Genomic DNA, 18887 nt, shown 5'->3' with positions numbered 1-18887 from the left:
CTGCGCATCAAATGAAGTGGTAATCTCAGACTTTTCATCAAGTGTTTCCCCTGTTTCCATATAAACCAGCCACACAGGGTTAGCAGTTTTCTGTTAAAAGTTAATGCATTTTTCTTCACAGCAAAACTTAGTCTTAGATGTATATATATGTGTGGGAGAAAATCTGGAAGGAAAAGTCTCCTGAACTTTTTTGTATCTCCAAAATGCCTTGAAGGGAAGCTTAACTCAGCTGAGTTTTTACATTGTCTGTGGCTGCGTGTAGCACTGAGGGGTGGAAAAATAGATTAAAATGTTCCTGCAACCCCAGGTGTGTTAGAATAGGCATTCTGTGCTGATTGCCTTTAGAAACACCTGATTTTCTCTGTAAGCTGTTGAGGAGAGGTTATTGTCTACTGGTGCTGGGCCAGAGATTGGTTGGGGAGGCACCCTAGGACCAGGCCAGCTGCACTGCCGGAATGGTGAGATGGGAAGGGATCCACAAGGAGTCAAACTGGGACTTAGACTCTTGCCCTGCATTTGGCAGCAGCTGTTGTGTCTGGGTGGGTTGAAGCTCCTTCAGTGGTTGCTCCAGGCCCAGCCCTTCCTTGCACAGCCATGTCCTCCCCCTCCATCTTCTGTGCCAGGCCCTGCTCGTCCTCCAGGGCTCTGTATCCCACCAGGTTTTGCTCCTTCAGTACGTTTGCTGCTCCCTACGGTTAATGCTGTGGGAACTGAATTGTCCAAGCTTTAATTATTTCTGCAGATTAAAGAAAAAAATATATTGGACTATAAAATGCAGTGTTGCTTATGAATTTTATACCTAACTTATTGCTAGAAATAAAGAAAAGCTGAGTTAATCTCCAGTAGCTTCTGCCTGCCTAAGGATGCCATGCTGGACCAGTGCTGTCTTCTTTTTGTCTGAAAGGGCTGTTCACCAGTCTGTGCTGCTGAGAGGGCTCAAACAAGAAAAACCTCAGTTCAAAATGTACGTGGACAGTGATGAAAAGCACTGCAGTGATTGAGTGTGAGGGAAATTTATCTTCATTATCAGGTTACATTCATTAAAACCCAATACACATAAGGATGATGGATTCCTTCCTGCATGAAGAAACTGCTGCATCATAGTAACTTATCAATCTTTTGAGGCTTTAATGCATGGTCATCATTTTGCTCTGTGTTTAATTAATTTTTCTATTTCCTTTGGCACTCCAAACACAGGTGAATTACAGAGAATCACTCACCTGAGCCAGCAACTTGGGAGCTGGAATTCTCACCAAAATTAAAAAAAAAATTAAAATTAGAAAGTATTATGTGCGTTATTATAAACATTAAAAAGTATCTTATGATTTTTGTATACTGACACAGCATTTATCTTTGAGACCTTGCAGAAGTATGCTTTTATTTCTATAGGAAGAAATTCCTATGGATTTAGGATTTATATTGCTTCTAATAAAATTAATATTGTTGCGTGGTAATCTGTTGTACTGGGGGACAAAAATAGTGACTGTTCAGATTTTAATTCAATGGTGTTTTTTAATTATCCATCTCTTCCTTTTACCAAGTTAATGACTTAGTTAGCCTTTTGTAATGATAGGGTATAATTTTAATAATACATTTCAGTCTAATACAGCTTTGAGAAACTGCTATTCCAGAGCAGCTTCCTATGAAATGCTGGTATTCTTACCCATAAAGGCGTCCCATTGGATGAATATTATAGATATGCTTATGTTTTATAAGCTTAAAAGTGCTTTTATTTTAATCTCTATTATTGGTTAGCTGGAATATCTTATGGTTGGTCTCAAGCACCACAAGATTTCTATAGCTGCCAAAGTGAAAGATAATACTGCAATGTAGGTTGTGTATCAGTGATCCATCAATGATGGTAAAATAGGGGAGCCCACGCATTTTACATGTTTTATTCTTAACTGTACACTTGTTAAAGTTACTTGTTATATAATTAAATATGCACTATAATATCTACATTAATAGCTTCAGATTCAAGAGAGCTACTTTCTTCACGTTCAGGTGTTCTCTTAAAGTTCCATAAATATTCCAAATTACCCAAAGTTCCTTTTTGATAATAGTTATTCCCATGGAACATCAGAAGTATTGGGTGTGGGCCCCATACATGAGTGACCCATTCTCCTTCAAAAATGGTGAATAAATAAGATTGGAAAAAGCAAATAGTTCTGCTGCATAGACCTCTGCAAATCAACCAACCTCTCCCACACATGGTATGGCGGGTGTATGAATAAAGCTGTTGAGTTAAAGTAGTCAATATCTCATATTTAATAGGGCTGAAATTCAGTTAACTGGGCTATCTGGTGGACTTTGTAATTGCTAAGTTTTTTTAGATATCCAGAGATATCTGTTCCTTGTGGATCTATCATGGTAAGTTTAAGATGCAGATCATGAGAGCTATCTGAAGTAGGGCATATATAAGCAGCTAAATTCAGCCATATTTCAGAAGATTTTAGTGAGAAGTGAGGGAATTTGTGAAGTAGTATTTTTTAATTTAAATGGAGAACTGAATAAAATGGAATAAGAAAAATAGATTATTACAGAGTTACAAAAATTCTAGCAGTAGGGGAGAGTGGATACTAAGTCTCTGGTGTCCACCAAGGAGAACCATGAAGGCAGCCCTCATATATGAGAGAAGACTGTGAAGCAAGAAATAATAAAGATGGTGAAATGGGTAGAAACAAAAACCAGGGAGAAACATGAAGTCTTTGCAGGAAGGTTTCTACTTAAGGACCGTGGATTTTAATAATTTGAAAGGAATGATTATTTTAATGTATTTCTGAATATTAACACAATTCTTCACTGCCATAATAACATAACACAGTGATCAACTGCAGGGAAGAATTACAAAAAATAGCATAACTGCAAATTAATAACAAAGTTATCCCAGATGCAGTAATTTCTTAGTATGTTACTTTTTTCTTCTTTTTTTTTAATCTGTAGAAATTTAATAATGACTGGTGGATAGGACGATTGGTAAAAGAAGGCTGTGAAATTGGATTCATACCAAGCCCAGTCAAACTAGAAAACATGAGGCTGCAGCATGAACAAAAGGCAAAACAAGGAAAATTCTACTCCAGGTAATAACAAGAAATCATTAACAATAGCAACATTGTCCGTGACACAATGTGGAAATTGATGCTGTGTATTCAGTGTATGTATATTATATAATAATGTATATTCACTCATATATATATGCTTAATTATTGTTAGTGGCAGCTACAAACATTTTTGATCTATGAAGAAATTAATATAAAATTAATTATATCATTTATTATATAAGATACAACATTATTTGAAATATTATATTATATTGTTAATAAGTATATTCATATCATTGCTATTTGGGAGAAAAGTAGACATTTAGATTGGCAATCTGTGCTGGCCTACCACTGAATTTTTTTCCTTCCTTTTTTTGTAAAATAATTGCTGATACACATTACAGTCAGTACATTTACTATGTGCTAGTAAATTTTTTACTTAAAATTGATTTATCTAAATTCTGTAGCATTTTTTAATTGTTTTGATGATCTTCCTATTTCTAAACACATTTTAAGCTCATTTTAGAAATTACAGAAAATGTTAAGATGAGTTTGCTTGTAACCCAAAGCCAGTGCCTGTTAGTTAGCTCGTACGGAAAAAATAGTCTTGTCAAATTCATTGCCTACAATCACAGCTTTTAAAGGCACTATATTTTATGATGGAAGTTTCATGTCAAGTCATTTCTTATCTCTGACTGCAGCCATCATTGCATAAGAAAAAGGACTGTTTCTAGATATTCTGAACAATACTACAAGATAGAATAATGTCACCTTTACTCTCGAATTCTTAATAAAGTAGTTTTCTAGCAACACCTGTAGAAGCAAATTGTTTCCCTTTGAGTATAAAAGAAACAAATATTCCCAGTGTATTTGGGTGGGATGGACCTGGAAGTGAGCTAGGAACCATTCAGGAAGCCCGAAATGCTTTCCTATCTCCATAGGAAGGGCAGCAGTGTTCGCAGAGCATGTCTAGAGTAGGGGGCACCATGATTGGGCAGTGCTCAGTTGCATTCACCAGCTGTGGAATGCCTTTCCCATGAGCATGCTGTCCTCAGCAGAAGGATGCTGGATTCCTTATTCCTCTAGTGTCTCTTCTGGGACAGCCAGATGTGTCCCAGTGATTCAGTTCTTTTCCAAATCATAGAGGCTCCCAGTTTCCAGAAATTCTCACTGAAGATAACATTGTCCTACACCACAAATGCATTAATTTAGTGCTTATTAATATTTCAAGATAAAGAAAGTGGAAACTAGTACTATCACATGAATTATTTGAAGAGTGAAATAACCTTTCTTACAATTTTTTCAGAGCTTTTCTCATTATGGCAACTGAAATAAAAAATACTAGAACTGTTGTTTCATTATCACAACTTGGATAGGTTTTCAAAAAGCAAAACTTGACAAAAACCTTAGACTGCTTTAACTTTGAGAAACTTTTTTTTATAAGTGCTATATTGTATTGAGAAAGCAAAAGAATTTGCACATTAATTAAATTGAAAAGATGATAGACACAGTCTCATCTTAATTAGCAATTTATCAATAACTCCTCAGCTAAAGGAGACAGATATGCTCACTGGCTTAAGAATTACTCTTATTAATGGGTAGTAATATTAATTCATGTATACCAGTAGCCATATTATTTACTGAATTGTATTAAGATCCTGAGGAAGTCAGAGCAGCAGAATGAATTGCACAGCAGCACAGGAAGTATGATTGATATTTGCAGTTCCTCAGGTCTTAAAATGTACATGCATTTTGTGGGAGATGTATATTTTATACCTCTGCCAGAAATACTGTTTGTCTCACAGCTAGCACCTCATTTAGAAGGCAAATAATAAATAAACTAGATTAAATATTGAGAAAGCTACAGAACTTCAAACTAATGTATTACTTTACTCCAGTAAATCAGGAGGAAACTCTTCATCCAGTTTGGGTGACATCGTTCCTAGTTCCAGAAAATCGACGCCTCCATCATCTGGTGAGTAGGTAGTGAACCCTTCGGTAAAGAGACTCATGAACCTAATCTGTGTAAAATGCATGTTCCTTTAGACCTCTTCTTCTTATTCCCCATGCTTTGCAGGTAAAACCTGAGTGATGTGTTTCCAGATAAGGCTGGTTTGGGGTGGTTTGAAGTAATGGAGTCAATGCCAGCAAGTCCGGACAATCATAGAGCTGTTAATGCACAAAATTCTCTCTTTGCTTTTACCACGGAGTTTTGTAGCAAAGACATAGATCTGTGAGACTACATTACAGTAGGATAGTGGAAAGTTTGGTCTGGTCTGAGCACTCCTACTGAGCAATAAATACTTTCTTGTACAGGAGAAAAAGCAGCAGTAAAAATAGAAGTTCCTGAGAGGTTTCTGCAGAGTATCAAGAAAGGCATTTTTTTAAAACCTCAGGAACATTTAGTTTCACAATTCTGATCATGATGATGTGCTTTACAGAATTCTAGGATGCTGGGTATTTTTTGCCTTTGACAAATTTTTCAAAAATACTTTTTTTTTTACTTAGAGCATCAACATACAGATTTAACTTTAGATTTTACTTGAATCCAAATTCAAGTGATAATGAAGCAGATAGGTGGCAAGCAGGGGGAGGATGCTGTCATTAGCTCCATTAAAAAAACACAGCAAAGATCACAAAAAAAAAAAAAAACCTAATTGAATTCAGCTGCTGTGTTGCTGGATGTTTTATCTTCTCACATGCATTGTGAATACCTAGAAACAGAAAATATTAATGAGTGTTGCTAGTGCCTTTTTTACTAGGGCAAAGACATGTATCTTCCAATCATATTAATTTATGTGGAGTCTGGTCTACAGAGCAGGCATCTTAAAATGAGCCTGAAGATTTTAAACTATTTACTTGGTAATTTAAAAGGGAGACAGAGAAATTAAATCATGTTTTGGTAGTGGCTTCATTTGGTTCAAGCAATTAAAAAATGTATCTGTCTTGTGAAACCATGGATTTGCTAGTAACAACCAACTTTATTGCAATTGCAGTTTGTTTATAAATATTCCACTTCAGTTTAACTTCTCTTTTATTTCAAAAATATTGTATTCGTTTACTAATGTATGTCTGTAACAAGTGTGTAGAACACACCTTAATCTTTTTTTTTTGGATGGCTTTAAACTGATGTGTTTATTGTTAAGGCCAACTTTTTCAACACCTGCATTTTTGTAGTAAAATTGTCCATCGACTCAACCCATGTTGTAATTTTATTGGTAGAGCATCTGAAATGCTGTGATATTATTTGCTATCAAAAAAAAAAAACCAGATCAGTACATGTATTTCCAGAATGTTGCACAGAATTTAGAGTTAAGAACACAGATATCATTGACCTGGATTACCAGCTGACTGATTGCTACCCATCCTCTAATTTTCATTGCATTGAGTTGTTTCTTCAGACACTGTCATTTAAGAAACGTGGTTTTCTGGAGAAATAAGGAAATCTGTTAAAGTTTATTCGGTTACAGTGAAGCTTTGGAAAATATGTATGGATAGTGCACATTAACTTATTCTGTGATAGCAAGATTTTGAGTCTACAATAATTTTTTGCTTATGACATCTTAAGAAAGGTGAAAAACGCATAGTTTGTGACTAAAACAAGAATTCAAGTGACTTTGAAACACAATTCAATTATTATTCCCACACCTCCTCTCTTGGAAAGTATAATCAATTACAAATACATCAATTATTTAATAAGTTGAAGAATACTAACTGAATAAGTTAATTTCATTTTTTGCTTTGAGTCAGGGATGGGTTTTTTCAATATAAAATAGTGCCACTGAAAAACCAAACCAAAACAAATACACAAACAAGATGAAGAACCAGTGAAAAACAAATGAGAGGCTAATATCCATTTAAATAATCAATATTGATATAGTAAAAAATCCATACAGGCCTGTTAGGCCACCAAACTGGGTAAGAATTATGCTTAAAATGACTGAAAAGACCCCAATGAACTAAAGATATTTAACAATAAAAGAACTGTCACAGGAGATGTTCCATAGTATGAAGACTTAGAATGAAAAAAGGAGATACTGTTAACTAGCTGATCAAATTCTGCATTTCTTTCTTACAGGAAAAGCTTAAGGTAACTGATTTTTCTTTAATGACAATTTTGGTTGAACACAGTACCAAAGGAGTTTTAATAGGTCTTATTGTGAGTGATTTACAGTATCTGTGCTGGCCTGTATTCAAGAAAAGATAATATGTTCTTTTTATACTTATGAAGAGGATGAAGGAACAGTGTTGCTAGAAGAAAATGTTACATGATTTGTGTGGCTGTTTTTAGGAGCATGATTATAGAAACAGGATGCGGATCTACTCGCTGGGTTTTTTCCTGGGAAGGACAGACTCAAAGGCACAGTAACTCAGGGAATGTCAGACATCAAGACATTAGATCTATGGAAAATTCAAATGGGAAAATGTACTTTATGCAAACAAAAGAGATCACTGTCCCAAGTATCTGTTACATCAGTAGCTGCATGTAGGCTTGACAGAAATACTTATTTGTTACATAATTTAATAGCACATGCCTCTGTATTAGTTGATGTCCCACTCATGAATCAGACGAAATCAGGTCACTAAGATGGTTTCATAATAGTTTGCAATGATTAATTAAGGGTTTGGATAAAGTCAATACAAATGATTCTGCTTACAGATCTGTTTAGGGTTAGGCTCAGTTCGACACCAGAGCATGGCAAGATAAGTGTGTGTTACCAGAGGGAGTAGAGAGGTGGGTAACATTTTCACACATGAGGGTGGTGATGTATGACTGCTTATGGTTCACTTTTGTGCATCTGCTTGCTTTCTGAAGACAAGTTTAAACCATTACTTAAGATCAGAATTATTGTTGTAAACGAGAAAGTTTTTGTTTGGTTTTGTTTCGTTTTGCCTGTGGTTGGCAGGTATCTGTTCTACTCAGCATTCAGGATAAAACAGCTTTGTGTTTTGAAAGTGTATTTATTACTGAGTCTGTGAGGATTCCTGTTGAAACTGTTATTACTTACTTGCTAAAAGCCACATAATTTGTGGTTATGGTATAAGTATTTTTTGTTATATATTCTTTTGGGATAGAGATTGAACAGCAATGGTTTATTGTATTCACTTCCATTTTTCCCTGCCTACATCCTGACTCTCTACTCAGATCCACGTCTTGGAGCTAAGCTGAGATAAATTTCCTTTCTTCTGCTATCCATTCTTTTTAGTTTTCCCTATTAGTAGATCTATGTTTAATTATTCCTAATAAATGTATCTTATGAGTACAATGCATTTTTATTTAAAAGACTACAAATGTAATTGTAGTCCATCCCTAGATAAATGTAGATAACATTGTACAAATATCTGGCTGATTTTCTCATCAAAAGTGATTTTTTCTTCTAATTCTTCATTTCCCATAGACACAGTAGTGATATTTCAAATTTCAATTGATGATACTCATTTTCAGTTAGTGTTCATTGCTATAAAATAATCCAAATGCTGTTGACCAAGTTCTTTTGTTTACATTGGTGGAAGTCTTATCTATTCAAGTGAATACTTTGGATTTACACTGGTGTAACAAGAACAAACTTGGCCATTGGTCTATTTTGTAAATGTTATATTAGCTGTTACAGATCGCCTTCTGTCTTCTAATCCTAAAGTACTGCACCTTTAAATTTTTCCCTTTGTTTTATTGTGGTTTTTTTTCTCATGGCCAACTTTTATTTATTTATTTATTTATTTATTTATTTATTTATTTATTTATTTATTACTCTGGACAGTTTTATTTGTCTTTACCTGTAATTTCCATTTTAACCTATCTTTACTTTCCCTGTCATCTGATAATTCTGAATTGTTTGTCTGTATATAGCTGTAGACATAGATGCCACTGGTTTAGATGCAGAAGAAAATGATATTCCAGCAAACCATCGCTCCCCCAAACCCAGTGCAAACAGTGTAACATCACCCCACTCCAAAGAGAAAAGAATGCCCTTCTTTAAGAAGGTAACACCAACTTCCAAGCTCCCATCTGTCCACCTGCTCACCTGCACTGCGTCGCATCTCTAGTCCTGTTAACTGTCTGCGTCCTTTGACAAGCCAATAACATGCATGCTTTGTTGTTCTTTGTTTCTTTTCCATGCTGCTGTAGCTAAGCAGAAGCAGAAATCGGTAAGTTTATATCAACATCGCCTGTGTTTATCCTGCCACTGGCATCATTAGCATTAAAACTCCAGATTAACAATGCAGATATTCTGGAATTAAGGATGAAGAGATGTGTTGAGCTGATAGTGGATTCATTACAGGAAAAGAGGCAAAAGTTCTGTGTGTCTGTGAAACTCTGCTACATACTTATCCTTTTTGATGGAATAAAAGGACACACTTAGCGGGCCTTCTAAAATGTTTGAGAATATTATTTCTAGCATTGTAGTGCATCTCTCTAGTGCATGATTATTCTTTCTATATCTTTCTCAATTTTTTTTTCTTTATTACTCAGTCTGTTGAAATCATTATTGGAATCTATCAGATACTCAGTTTGGACTTTGGAAACAAATTGTCAAATTTGTTCTATTTTTAATTTAGTCTGTACTTAAACTTCTAATTCACTAGGTGCAAAGTCTGCAAGTGCACAAGACCAATGGAAAACCTCAGACTTGTTTTGACAGTTTACTTCAGGTTTTTCCTGTTGTCATGTATAAATTATCAGCCAAATGTTCTTGCCATCCATCAGTGAGACTTTTTTAGTATCTCAGCTATTGGAAGTGGTACTGGTGGTTCCCAGGAGAGCTGATGTCTCTCCATAGATAACCTAAATAACTACAAAATTATGCAATTGGCATCCTGTTGCAAAAAGCTGCAATAGATTTCTAGGGCCTTTGCTGGAAGAAGTTAGCAAGACATTAGGTAGCAGACAAACTGTGCAGTGAAATACCACATTTTGACTGTTTTGTTTTAAAATCTGTAGTCTTCATAGCTCTCATTCATTTGGTTTTAACCACTCACTTAGATCTGCAGGTAATAACAACTGTTATAGTGCTTAAGCAGTGCCAAGTGACAATGTTGTCCCTGCTGTGGATGCTCTTGTGTTTAATAAGTAGATCTTTGTTTTTGTCTCTCTTTTCTTGAGCTCTTTTACATAGTATTGAATCCTTCTCATTTCCAAAGTCACTACTATTGGTTTCAGTTTGGTCTGTTAAGCCTGGTGTAGAAATCAACAGCGGGTTCTTGCTTCTGAGTAATTTCTTACTTAATCATATTTTTGATTGGATAATACACGCTGGCATGTATTGGATGCTGTCTGCATAAGCATCTTTCAAAGCTGCAGCTTCCAGATGAACCACTTTAGACCTGGATGAGGGTTAGTCCCACATCTTTCTTTGACTCTGTGATGCCTCTTCCATATCAGAATCATTACTAGTGTTTGTGGGGTTTGTAATACTGACATTTACACGATGTACTGGATGGCCATCCCAAAGTAATCTACATAGTCAAACCACTGAGTGAAAGCCATATGTTCAAACCTGCCAGTTTTTATTACCTGAGATCATATTTGAACTTGAATCTGCAGTGAAAGCTGTATAGTTCAGTGCCAGTCTCTTAGAAAATATTAGATTCTCTACTGCTAAATTAATGAACTTTAATGCTTCCATTAGATAACTTCTACTCAATTTCCTGCTGACAGCTTCATTATTTCAAGCTGTAAAAATTAGAGAAAAAAATACCCATTGCAACAGAACAGAATTTAAAACTATCCCATATTCCATCAAATAAGATAATTTCTGTGCTTGCCCCGATTGTCAAATAGCTGGTTAACTTCTAGCATGAATGCCTTTGGTTAAGTCAGCCACATTAAGACAAAGATCTGTTGCATCAGGGCACTCATGCTAAAAGCACTTGCACAACTGTAATGAATTTTTCTTCAAATCTGTCTCAAATATGCTTATCAGATTATTAAAAATGTTAGCAAGAACAGTGGAGGACTGCTTTTGGATACAGGCCCAGCCTAATTGCAGGGGTTTGCTTTGAAACATGTTGAGTCAGATTCTGTACTGTGAAAAATAAATTCATTTCACATGCTTATGATGCCTTGGGCACTGGTCTTCATTCTCATGTTATTAATTATCTTGTGAAACTACAGGTAACAGAAAATAAATTACATTGAGGGACATTCACAAAAATATTTTCTGTGTTTTAGACTGCTTTAGACTGCTGCTTGTGTAGCATTGTGTGCTGTCACTGTATAAATGTCTGTCTTTGTGGGTTTCTGTTTTGGAATGTATATACTTATTTTAATGTTATTGCAAAACACCTTGGGATACATTGAGTTCTGGAACAATGAACAATGTCTGTATTCTGTGATCTTGACTGATGTATTTGTACTATGTAAGCATTTGAAAAATAGATCCGTCATTTCTTTTTCTGTAACACCCACACATTTCTGGGTTTGGATTTCAATCTTTTATTCCCAATACAAAGATAAACCAAAACTTTACTTGTGAACAAAAACCTCTTTTTGATCGGATCCCATTCATGGTGATATATATTGAACAGCCACCTACTAAAGAAGAGAAAATAACAAACTTAACATTTTATTTCTTTTTATATTGTATTGCGATAACAATATAAAATTTTTGCAACCCTTGAAAGGAGGCAGTCTATTTTATCTTTGTATGCTAGAATACTTTTTTAGAAATTGTGCATGATACATCAGTTAGTATTTTGGTAAATATGGTACTACCAGAATCCATTCTTGGGTGGTGACAAGAACTTCCCAAAGTGGAAGAAATGCTATCCCAAGCTCTGCTTATGATAATTTTCTAGAAATACTAACTTGATCAGTCATTATTTTGATTTAATTTGTAATTGAATTGTGGGTGCGAATGCAAACATCAGACTGAGTGCTGCCATGGGAATTTGCAGTGATGTCACAATGTTTTTTCAAGCAGTGGGCAGATCTGAACATTTTAAAAAAAGATGCATTATGCTTTTCTCACCCCCTTTTATTTTATTTTTCTCTTTCATAATTTTGTATATTAAATTTCTGTTGAAAACGGGTGTCACAGCTATTGAATTAACCATTTCAATTCATTACTTGTTGGAAATGACCTTTTCAATTTACCTGTTAGGAATTATGCAGTGGGAAACGTGCATGACCCACAATAAGAGTTTTTAACTATCCAAAGTATATATGAAAACAGTAGGAAACCCTGAAGTCAAAGAAAAGTTTTTCCAAAAGAAATTCCTGAACCTCTTATGTCCTTATCTTGTGCTATCAGTTCCTGGAAAAAGTTAATTAATCTAAGATTCCTGTGACATTACTGGAAATTCAGAGCTCCTAATACTTAGAGTGTATAACACTTTCTCTAGGTGTTGTGATGCTGAAAACTTTTTCTGTTTTGCAGACAGAGCACATCCCTCCCTATGATGTAGTGCCTTCTATGCGACCAGTAGTTTTAGTGGGGCCTTCTCTGAAGGGATATGAGGTAACTGATTGTTGTAAATAGTTTCATTTTAAATACTGTGCTTCATTTGTATTTGATAATTTATAACATAGGCAAACAGCAGACAGTTTTTACTCCTACTGAATAGCTGTTCATTTTTATTTTACTTCATCTCAGAATTGAGATTAAAAATAAATTGCATACCAATCCCATTGTTTGGATAGAAGATTTATTGTCAGCTTTATTCTATAATATTCTTAGCATTCAGTATTATGAATTTCCTATGCAGTTATTAATTTGTTGGTTTTTTCCTTCTAGGTAACAGATATGATGCAAAAAGCATTATTTGATTTTTTAAAACATAGATTCGAAGGGCGGTAAGTACTTTGCAATGCAAATATACTTCAGGTTCCATTTGGGTATTGCCAGGTTTTTCAGAAATAATAACATTGGATAAAATTAGGAATGACAGCTAATTCCTTGATCAGCGGACCATAAGTGTGGATTGGAAGTTTCCCTGACAGAGCTTGCAGAGTCTATGTTGCAGTGAGAAGTGTTCTGGAGCATATATTTGTTGAGAGTGGAAAAAAAGATGTCTTCTTGAGGACTGTGACATTCATGCTCCAAATTGCTAGATATTTATCTACAGATTAGAAAGTGATTTTAAATATTTTTCAAGTGATATCTCATCAATGCTTCCCAAGTTTTGAGCAAACTGGCAAGAGCCATGGTTCCTCCTCAACTCTACTTCCTCACTTGACATCCAACTCGGAAAGAGTGATATAGGATTCAAACTATCTGGTGTATGGGATTGTCAAACTTTTGATCCTTCAGGATTGGAGCTTGGTTTGACAGTAGTTGTGGGCTCTATAGTGGGAAGTTTCAAAAGGAGTGGGATGAGGGGGGTGGGGCAGTGCCCTACCTTGCTGAAATACACTCACCCTTGGCAGCACATCGGCTGCACCTGCTGGGTTCTGATCTGAGTGGTTGCAGCACACTCAGCTGTAACACAATGGGATTTGCATTTGAGCCTTCAGGCGCTGCTGTGGTACAGATGTCAAATGATAGTGGCATGATGTCAAATGATAGTCTGTCTCTAAAAGCAGTGCTGTGGTCTATAACTCCAACATCACAGACCCATGGAGCAGAGACATCAGATGCATTCTCCAGACATTATTATATTGGTATTGGATCAAGCTCCAGATTAATATGTCCTAATGGGTTGACTTTGGGAGGAAAAATTGTGAAAACAGGAAGATGTTATAATAAAATCTGTAATTTCAAGGAATGTTCTATTTAGTTTGGAAGTGGTCAGATCCATAACAGTATTCTGTGTGTCTTGCTGCTGTCAAAACTTTGAAGAAGGGAGCTTGAGGTTTTTTTCAATAGCTTCAGTTCTTTAAAATACCACACATTGTGGCTTGAGCTGGTGGTTTTTCTCAGTCAGAATAATGATGTCAATACCTAACCACTTTAGTAAATTAGTCAGGATTGTCAAACCCTAGATAACACACCTTCAGAATTGGAAGTCAACAAAACATTTGTTGCAAGCAGAAGAAAATTATTGCATCTTTATATATTTAAATATTTTAGAGCATGTCAGATTTTCAGTTGTAGATTAAACTGTGGCAGGGTGAATCCACAAATACTCCAAAAAAAATTTGTGTCTATAGTAGCAGATTTGAAGCATACCAAACTTCAGTAGCCGTTGGAATCATTACTTAAGGTCCTGAACAAATTTGCACCAGAGATTCTCGGGTTCATGCTACTGCTTTGAGCTGCCACACTGTTGTCCCTACTCTCATTGCAATTGTTTTGCAAGATGAACATAAACACCCTTTGTTTTGAGAGCAGACTTAGTCTTCCTGATGTGCCATTTCTCAAAGACATGAAAATGTCCTCAGAAAGATGGTAAAAAGTCTTAAAATTAAAAATAGTATTTTTCATAGACAAACAGACTGATAAATCTGGCATCGTTCAGTATACCATAATTTCATTTTAAAAGGCAAAAATTTACTATTGCCTGTAGGAAGAAAGACTGGCAGAAAAGAATCCAAATCAACTCAAAAAACCAAAAAGCTATAAAAGTTTTTACAATCCTTCCATTAGCAAATAAAGAAAACTAATAAGTATCCCAATATACATGTTTGATTTAATTTTAAGACAAGTGGCATTGTCTGTGAGGAGCTGTGCCAGAAATCACCACCTTTGATTATGCTTTTAGCTTAAGCTCAATCACCCCTAGGTTTCCAAAATTATATTACTAATCAGTATTGTGCACATAGTTCTGCTTTTTCATATTAACTTCTGGCTCTGTGACATTTTTTAGATAAGTGCATACACATGTTGAGTTCACTGGGAAATGGCCTATTGGATTACATTTCAGATGAACAAACAGCATCTGACTGTGCTTGCTAGAGAGGAGCCCCCCACTTAGCAGATCTATTTCCTCTTTTAAATTGCAAGTAAAATCCTACAAGGAAGAACAGGGAATATCATCAGTCTGATTTAACTCTCAGCACTGGAAAAATATGACCTCTAAACCTCATTAGAACAGAGAGTTTGAAAAGGAACTTAAGGGGGCATTTTGACCCTGTAAAGCAAAATAGACCAAGGTAACTGTTTTCCTAGGAAGAAGAATATTCAGAAGGTTATGTAGCAGTGCAAACAACTGAAAGTAACCACTTCTTTCTTGGCTTATCTTTTCTCATAAACACAAAACTGAGCTTGCCAGATAGTCAACCTAGGCTTTTCAAGTATGTGCTTCTCCAAGTAACAGTTCCTATTTTTAGATGCTAGCATTTCATTGCTAGCATGAATTTTTCTGGAAATTTATAGCTCTTGCACTCTGTCAGAAAAACACATGCTAGTAAGCTGAACAATAAAAAAGCCAAAAAACCCCAAACCAAAACAAACAAAAAACCCCTCAGTTATATTGCTGGACTCATTTCCCTAATAAGCCTTACCTTTACCATTTAATTCTGCATATCCCTACATGTCTTGCAGGTATGGATAAAGCCAGGTTGTCATTCAGTATATTCTTGTCATTCAAGAAGTCAGGGAAAGGAGAAACCAGCCTGGTCATACTGGGGGTACTGGTGAAATGTCAGACCGTCACCAGACCTGGAGACCCCAAGAAAGTCCCATCTTCTGCAGCAATCCCTGACCTCCTCCTGTCTCCCCTCTCCCCAGGCTCCTGTAGGAGGATGACTTATCAGTAGTTATTGTAGCAATATTAAGTTAGATAAAGTTTTTTCTCTGTTCACATTGGGTGAAGCATACTGTGCTGCTGAGAACTTACTTTCTTGTAGTCTTAGCCATCTTCTAGTGTTAAATGAGACTTCTCCCCACATCCCTGAAAGCTAAATAGCGCTCAGTGCTACTTTGCTGTATTTATCTTGCAGTATATCAATTACACGAGTCACAGCAGACATCTCGCTTGCCAAACGCTCAGTGTTAAACAATCCCAGCAAGCACGCGATCATAGAGCGCTCTAACACCAGATCAAGCCTAGGTGAGTACCTGCAATGATGCTGTCTACAAATTGCCTGTGAAGTATGCTACTCTCCTTTCATATGTGTAAGCTAAAAATAGCCTTCTCTCTGCTGTGGGAAAATCACAGTTCCCATAATTCAGAAATTCTGGCACTAGAAATCATTTTTAAATCACTATCAGGTAAACTTCTAATAGTGCTGATTTTGGTTTATTCTGCTTGTGCTCAGTTTTCATGTTTTGCTGTTGGCCTCAGTGGGGAGAGGCAGCTATCCATATAAAATCTGAAGGCATGTTCTTCTGGTTAAATACTTGGAATTACATGAATATTATTTATACTATGCATGATTTTTAATAAGATTACTAGTAGTGATAGCTACTGACACGAAGCCTGGGAGAAATTATTGAAGTACACATTTTATGAATTTTGTATCAGTTTTAACTAATTGTAAGATTGGTACAAAAAAAAAGGAAGGATGCAAAAAGGGAGATGTTTTTTAAAAACTGTATAGCTACATTCATAGCCTAAATATCTGTCATCTTACATGAGTCTTTTTGTACTGAAGCTTGTCCAGTTGTGTCAATAATTAAACATTTATTACCTTGAAAATAAAAATTAGCTTAGCTAGGAAGTTGTAATTGAATGTAACCATTTACAGTACCAGGTGGCTGCCCTGGAGCTTCCCATTGCAAGGTGTCCTTAGAGTCAGGAGGAAAAGGTGATCATTTTGGAGTCTTAATTCCTGACTGCCTTTGCCTTTCCTCTAGAGTGAGATGTATCCGGGACTCTGCTGCTATCACTGGTGCATTCCCTGTGTTGAGACACCTGGAAATAGCCAAGAGGTCTAGGGGAAGGTTCCCTGTCCATGGCAGGGGGCTGGAGCTAGATGACCTTTAAGGTCCCTTTCAATACAAACCATTCTGCGATTCTAAGATGAATCCTGCCAGGAGTCTGCATCTATATACTTGTGTAAGGCTTGACTGAGATATGGGACAAAATCCCATAATAAATCCGCCATCAAGTCCCCCATCAAATACCAAAAAAAGTGGAACTTCCTACATCCCAGGTGAATACTCAGTCATGTTTCTGCATTTACAGAGCTGCAGGTTCCTCTTAGTAGCCTTTGACAGAGATTGGTTTCTGCTGAACACAGCACTGCATCTTGAAAAATTGTAAATTTTGTGAAACAAGAAAGTAGCTTCATTCTTCCTATTTAATAAGTTCTTATCAGTTATGCAACAAAAAAATTTCCAACACCTGAACTGTGACTGAATATTTAACATTTGCCTAATATAGTACTACTTTTTAGAATAAGCTTGTCTGCCTTAAAAATTTTTAGTTCCCTTTCTTGAAAGTTTGTTTTGTAAAACCTTTGCTTTCAGTTATATGGAGGCTGTGAATTTTTGCTTGAAAGTAGTCTGTAGCTTCCAAGTGTGTCTTATTTTATGTGTTTTCAAATATGAAAATGCAATGTACTGTAACAATATAATTAGTATCTTTACACACAAGAATATTCTTATGTGTGAATTTCATCTTGTCACCAAAGACTGTTTAATAATCTAATGAAAAGATAAAGTGTCACTTATTTTGACTAGGACTGAAAACTAGTAATGAGTATGGAGGCTAACTAGTCATGGAACACAATCATGATGATTAAGCCTCATCAGCAAAGCTTATGCAATCTTGCAATACTGTACAAATATATGCAGCAAATATTTGCAGCAGTGAAAGCATATCATTAATTTCTCATATATGTGAAACACCTATCACAAAATTCTATACAGGAAAAAAAATCAATAAAAATTAAATGCTGCTCAATCTTGTACACCTTTACCTCATGTAGAACTGTACTCTTGAGAGCATCAACATTTTTTCTTTGTGTCAAGCTACTTTTTTAGATGGAGGTATTTAAAATGGGAGTTCTGACAGAGCCTCAGTTTGGGACACCCAAAAGATGACAGTGTTTATATATACATATATGCAAATATGTGGATAGATAGGTAGATGTGTCTCTCTAGTTTTTGTAACAGGCCTGTTATTAACTAAGATTTCCTGCTACATATCAGGTTTTCAGTTGCATATAATTGTTCTAAAAATTAACTGATTCGTAAAATAACTTCGAAGACCCAGAGCAACTGGGTCATTCTAGCATAAATTTAGGGAACAAAATAATTTTACATATGCAAAAATATTCTCAAACCCTTTTCTTTCAGAAGCTGTAATGCTCCCATTGTTTTAGTAATCTAGCAGGGTTTTGAACAAAATTTCAGTTACATATTTCTGCGCAATTTTATGAAACTAATGAGAAAACTTGACCAAATGATTGGAAGCTGCTGCTAACACATGGCAGGTTTTGCATCTGAATTGCTTGAAGACTCAGCTTTCCTTGGGAAGGTCCAGCAATGATGCTGAGCAGAACCTTCTCCCAGCAGACTGAGTCAGGGCAGCCAAGCAGAACTGAGGTGAAAAGATGCTCATCTTTTAATTTGTAGTCCCTCCTTTGCTGTGCAGCATGGAGAATTGAATAAAAAGTCATTTACTTGAAAGATGTTCACCTGGAGGAATAAATGGCTGGCCAGGCTAAGGCAGGAAGGCAAGTAGTGAAAATACATTATGGAAAAAGTTGGACATATGGAAAAAGAGTTGGGATAGTCAAACCCACTGATAAAGCACCTCCAGGTCAGTGCTCTAGGCATGGGATAAACCATGGGAGGACAGAAATCAGACAGGAAGTCAGGGAGGGAAGTGCTGTGGCAGCAGTGTTTGGAGGAAAACTGAGATAAACTGAGATAAAATAAAATAAAATAAGCTGGAGTCAGAAAAGGTAACTGCTTTTGTAAGACAGTGGAAAACCCTTGCAGAAGGCAAAAGAAAAAAGTACAAGGCATGTTACAGCCTGTTCCCTTGCCTATCTACAATGTACCTCAAGGCAGAAAT

The 18887-nt window shown here is 35.9% G+C and overlaps 1 protein-coding gene across 9 annotated transcripts in view; it reads left to right on the top strand.

Moving 5' to 3' along the window:
• Positions 1 to 18887, top strand: part of CACNB2 (calcium voltage-gated channel auxiliary subunit beta 2) — a 245547-nt gene that overhangs the window by 200250 nt on the left and 26410 nt on the right. For 8 of the 9 annotated variants that reach the window (XM_030943439.1, XM_030943438.1, XM_030943437.1 and 5 more), the window contains 6 exons: positions 2944 to 3080; positions 4940 to 5016; positions 8890 to 9023; positions 12419 to 12499; positions 12776 to 12834; positions 15862 to 15971. In XM_030943439.1, coding sequence (XP_030799299.1) covers positions 2944 to 3080; positions 4940 to 5016; positions 8890 to 9023; positions 12419 to 12499; positions 12776 to 12834; positions 15862 to 15971 — 598 coding nt within the window. Of the gene's footprint in view, positions 1 to 2943; positions 3081 to 4939; positions 5017 to 8889; positions 9024 to 9168; positions 9189 to 12418; positions 12500 to 12775; positions 12835 to 15861; positions 15972 to 18887 lie in introns of all 9 variants that reach the window. The other variant, XM_030943441.1, reaches the window with a different exon arrangement.

This window comes from Camarhynchus parvulus, chromosome 2 (genome assembly GCF_901933205.1).
Source record: "Camarhynchus parvulus chromosome 2, STF_HiC, whole genome shotgun sequence".
Classification (NCBI taxonomy): domain Eukaryota; kingdom Metazoa; phylum Chordata; class Aves; order Passeriformes; family Thraupidae; genus Camarhynchus; species Camarhynchus parvulus.
The sequence above is the reverse complement of the archived record's forward strand: the minus strand, read 5'-3'. Positions and strand labels throughout refer to the sequence as shown.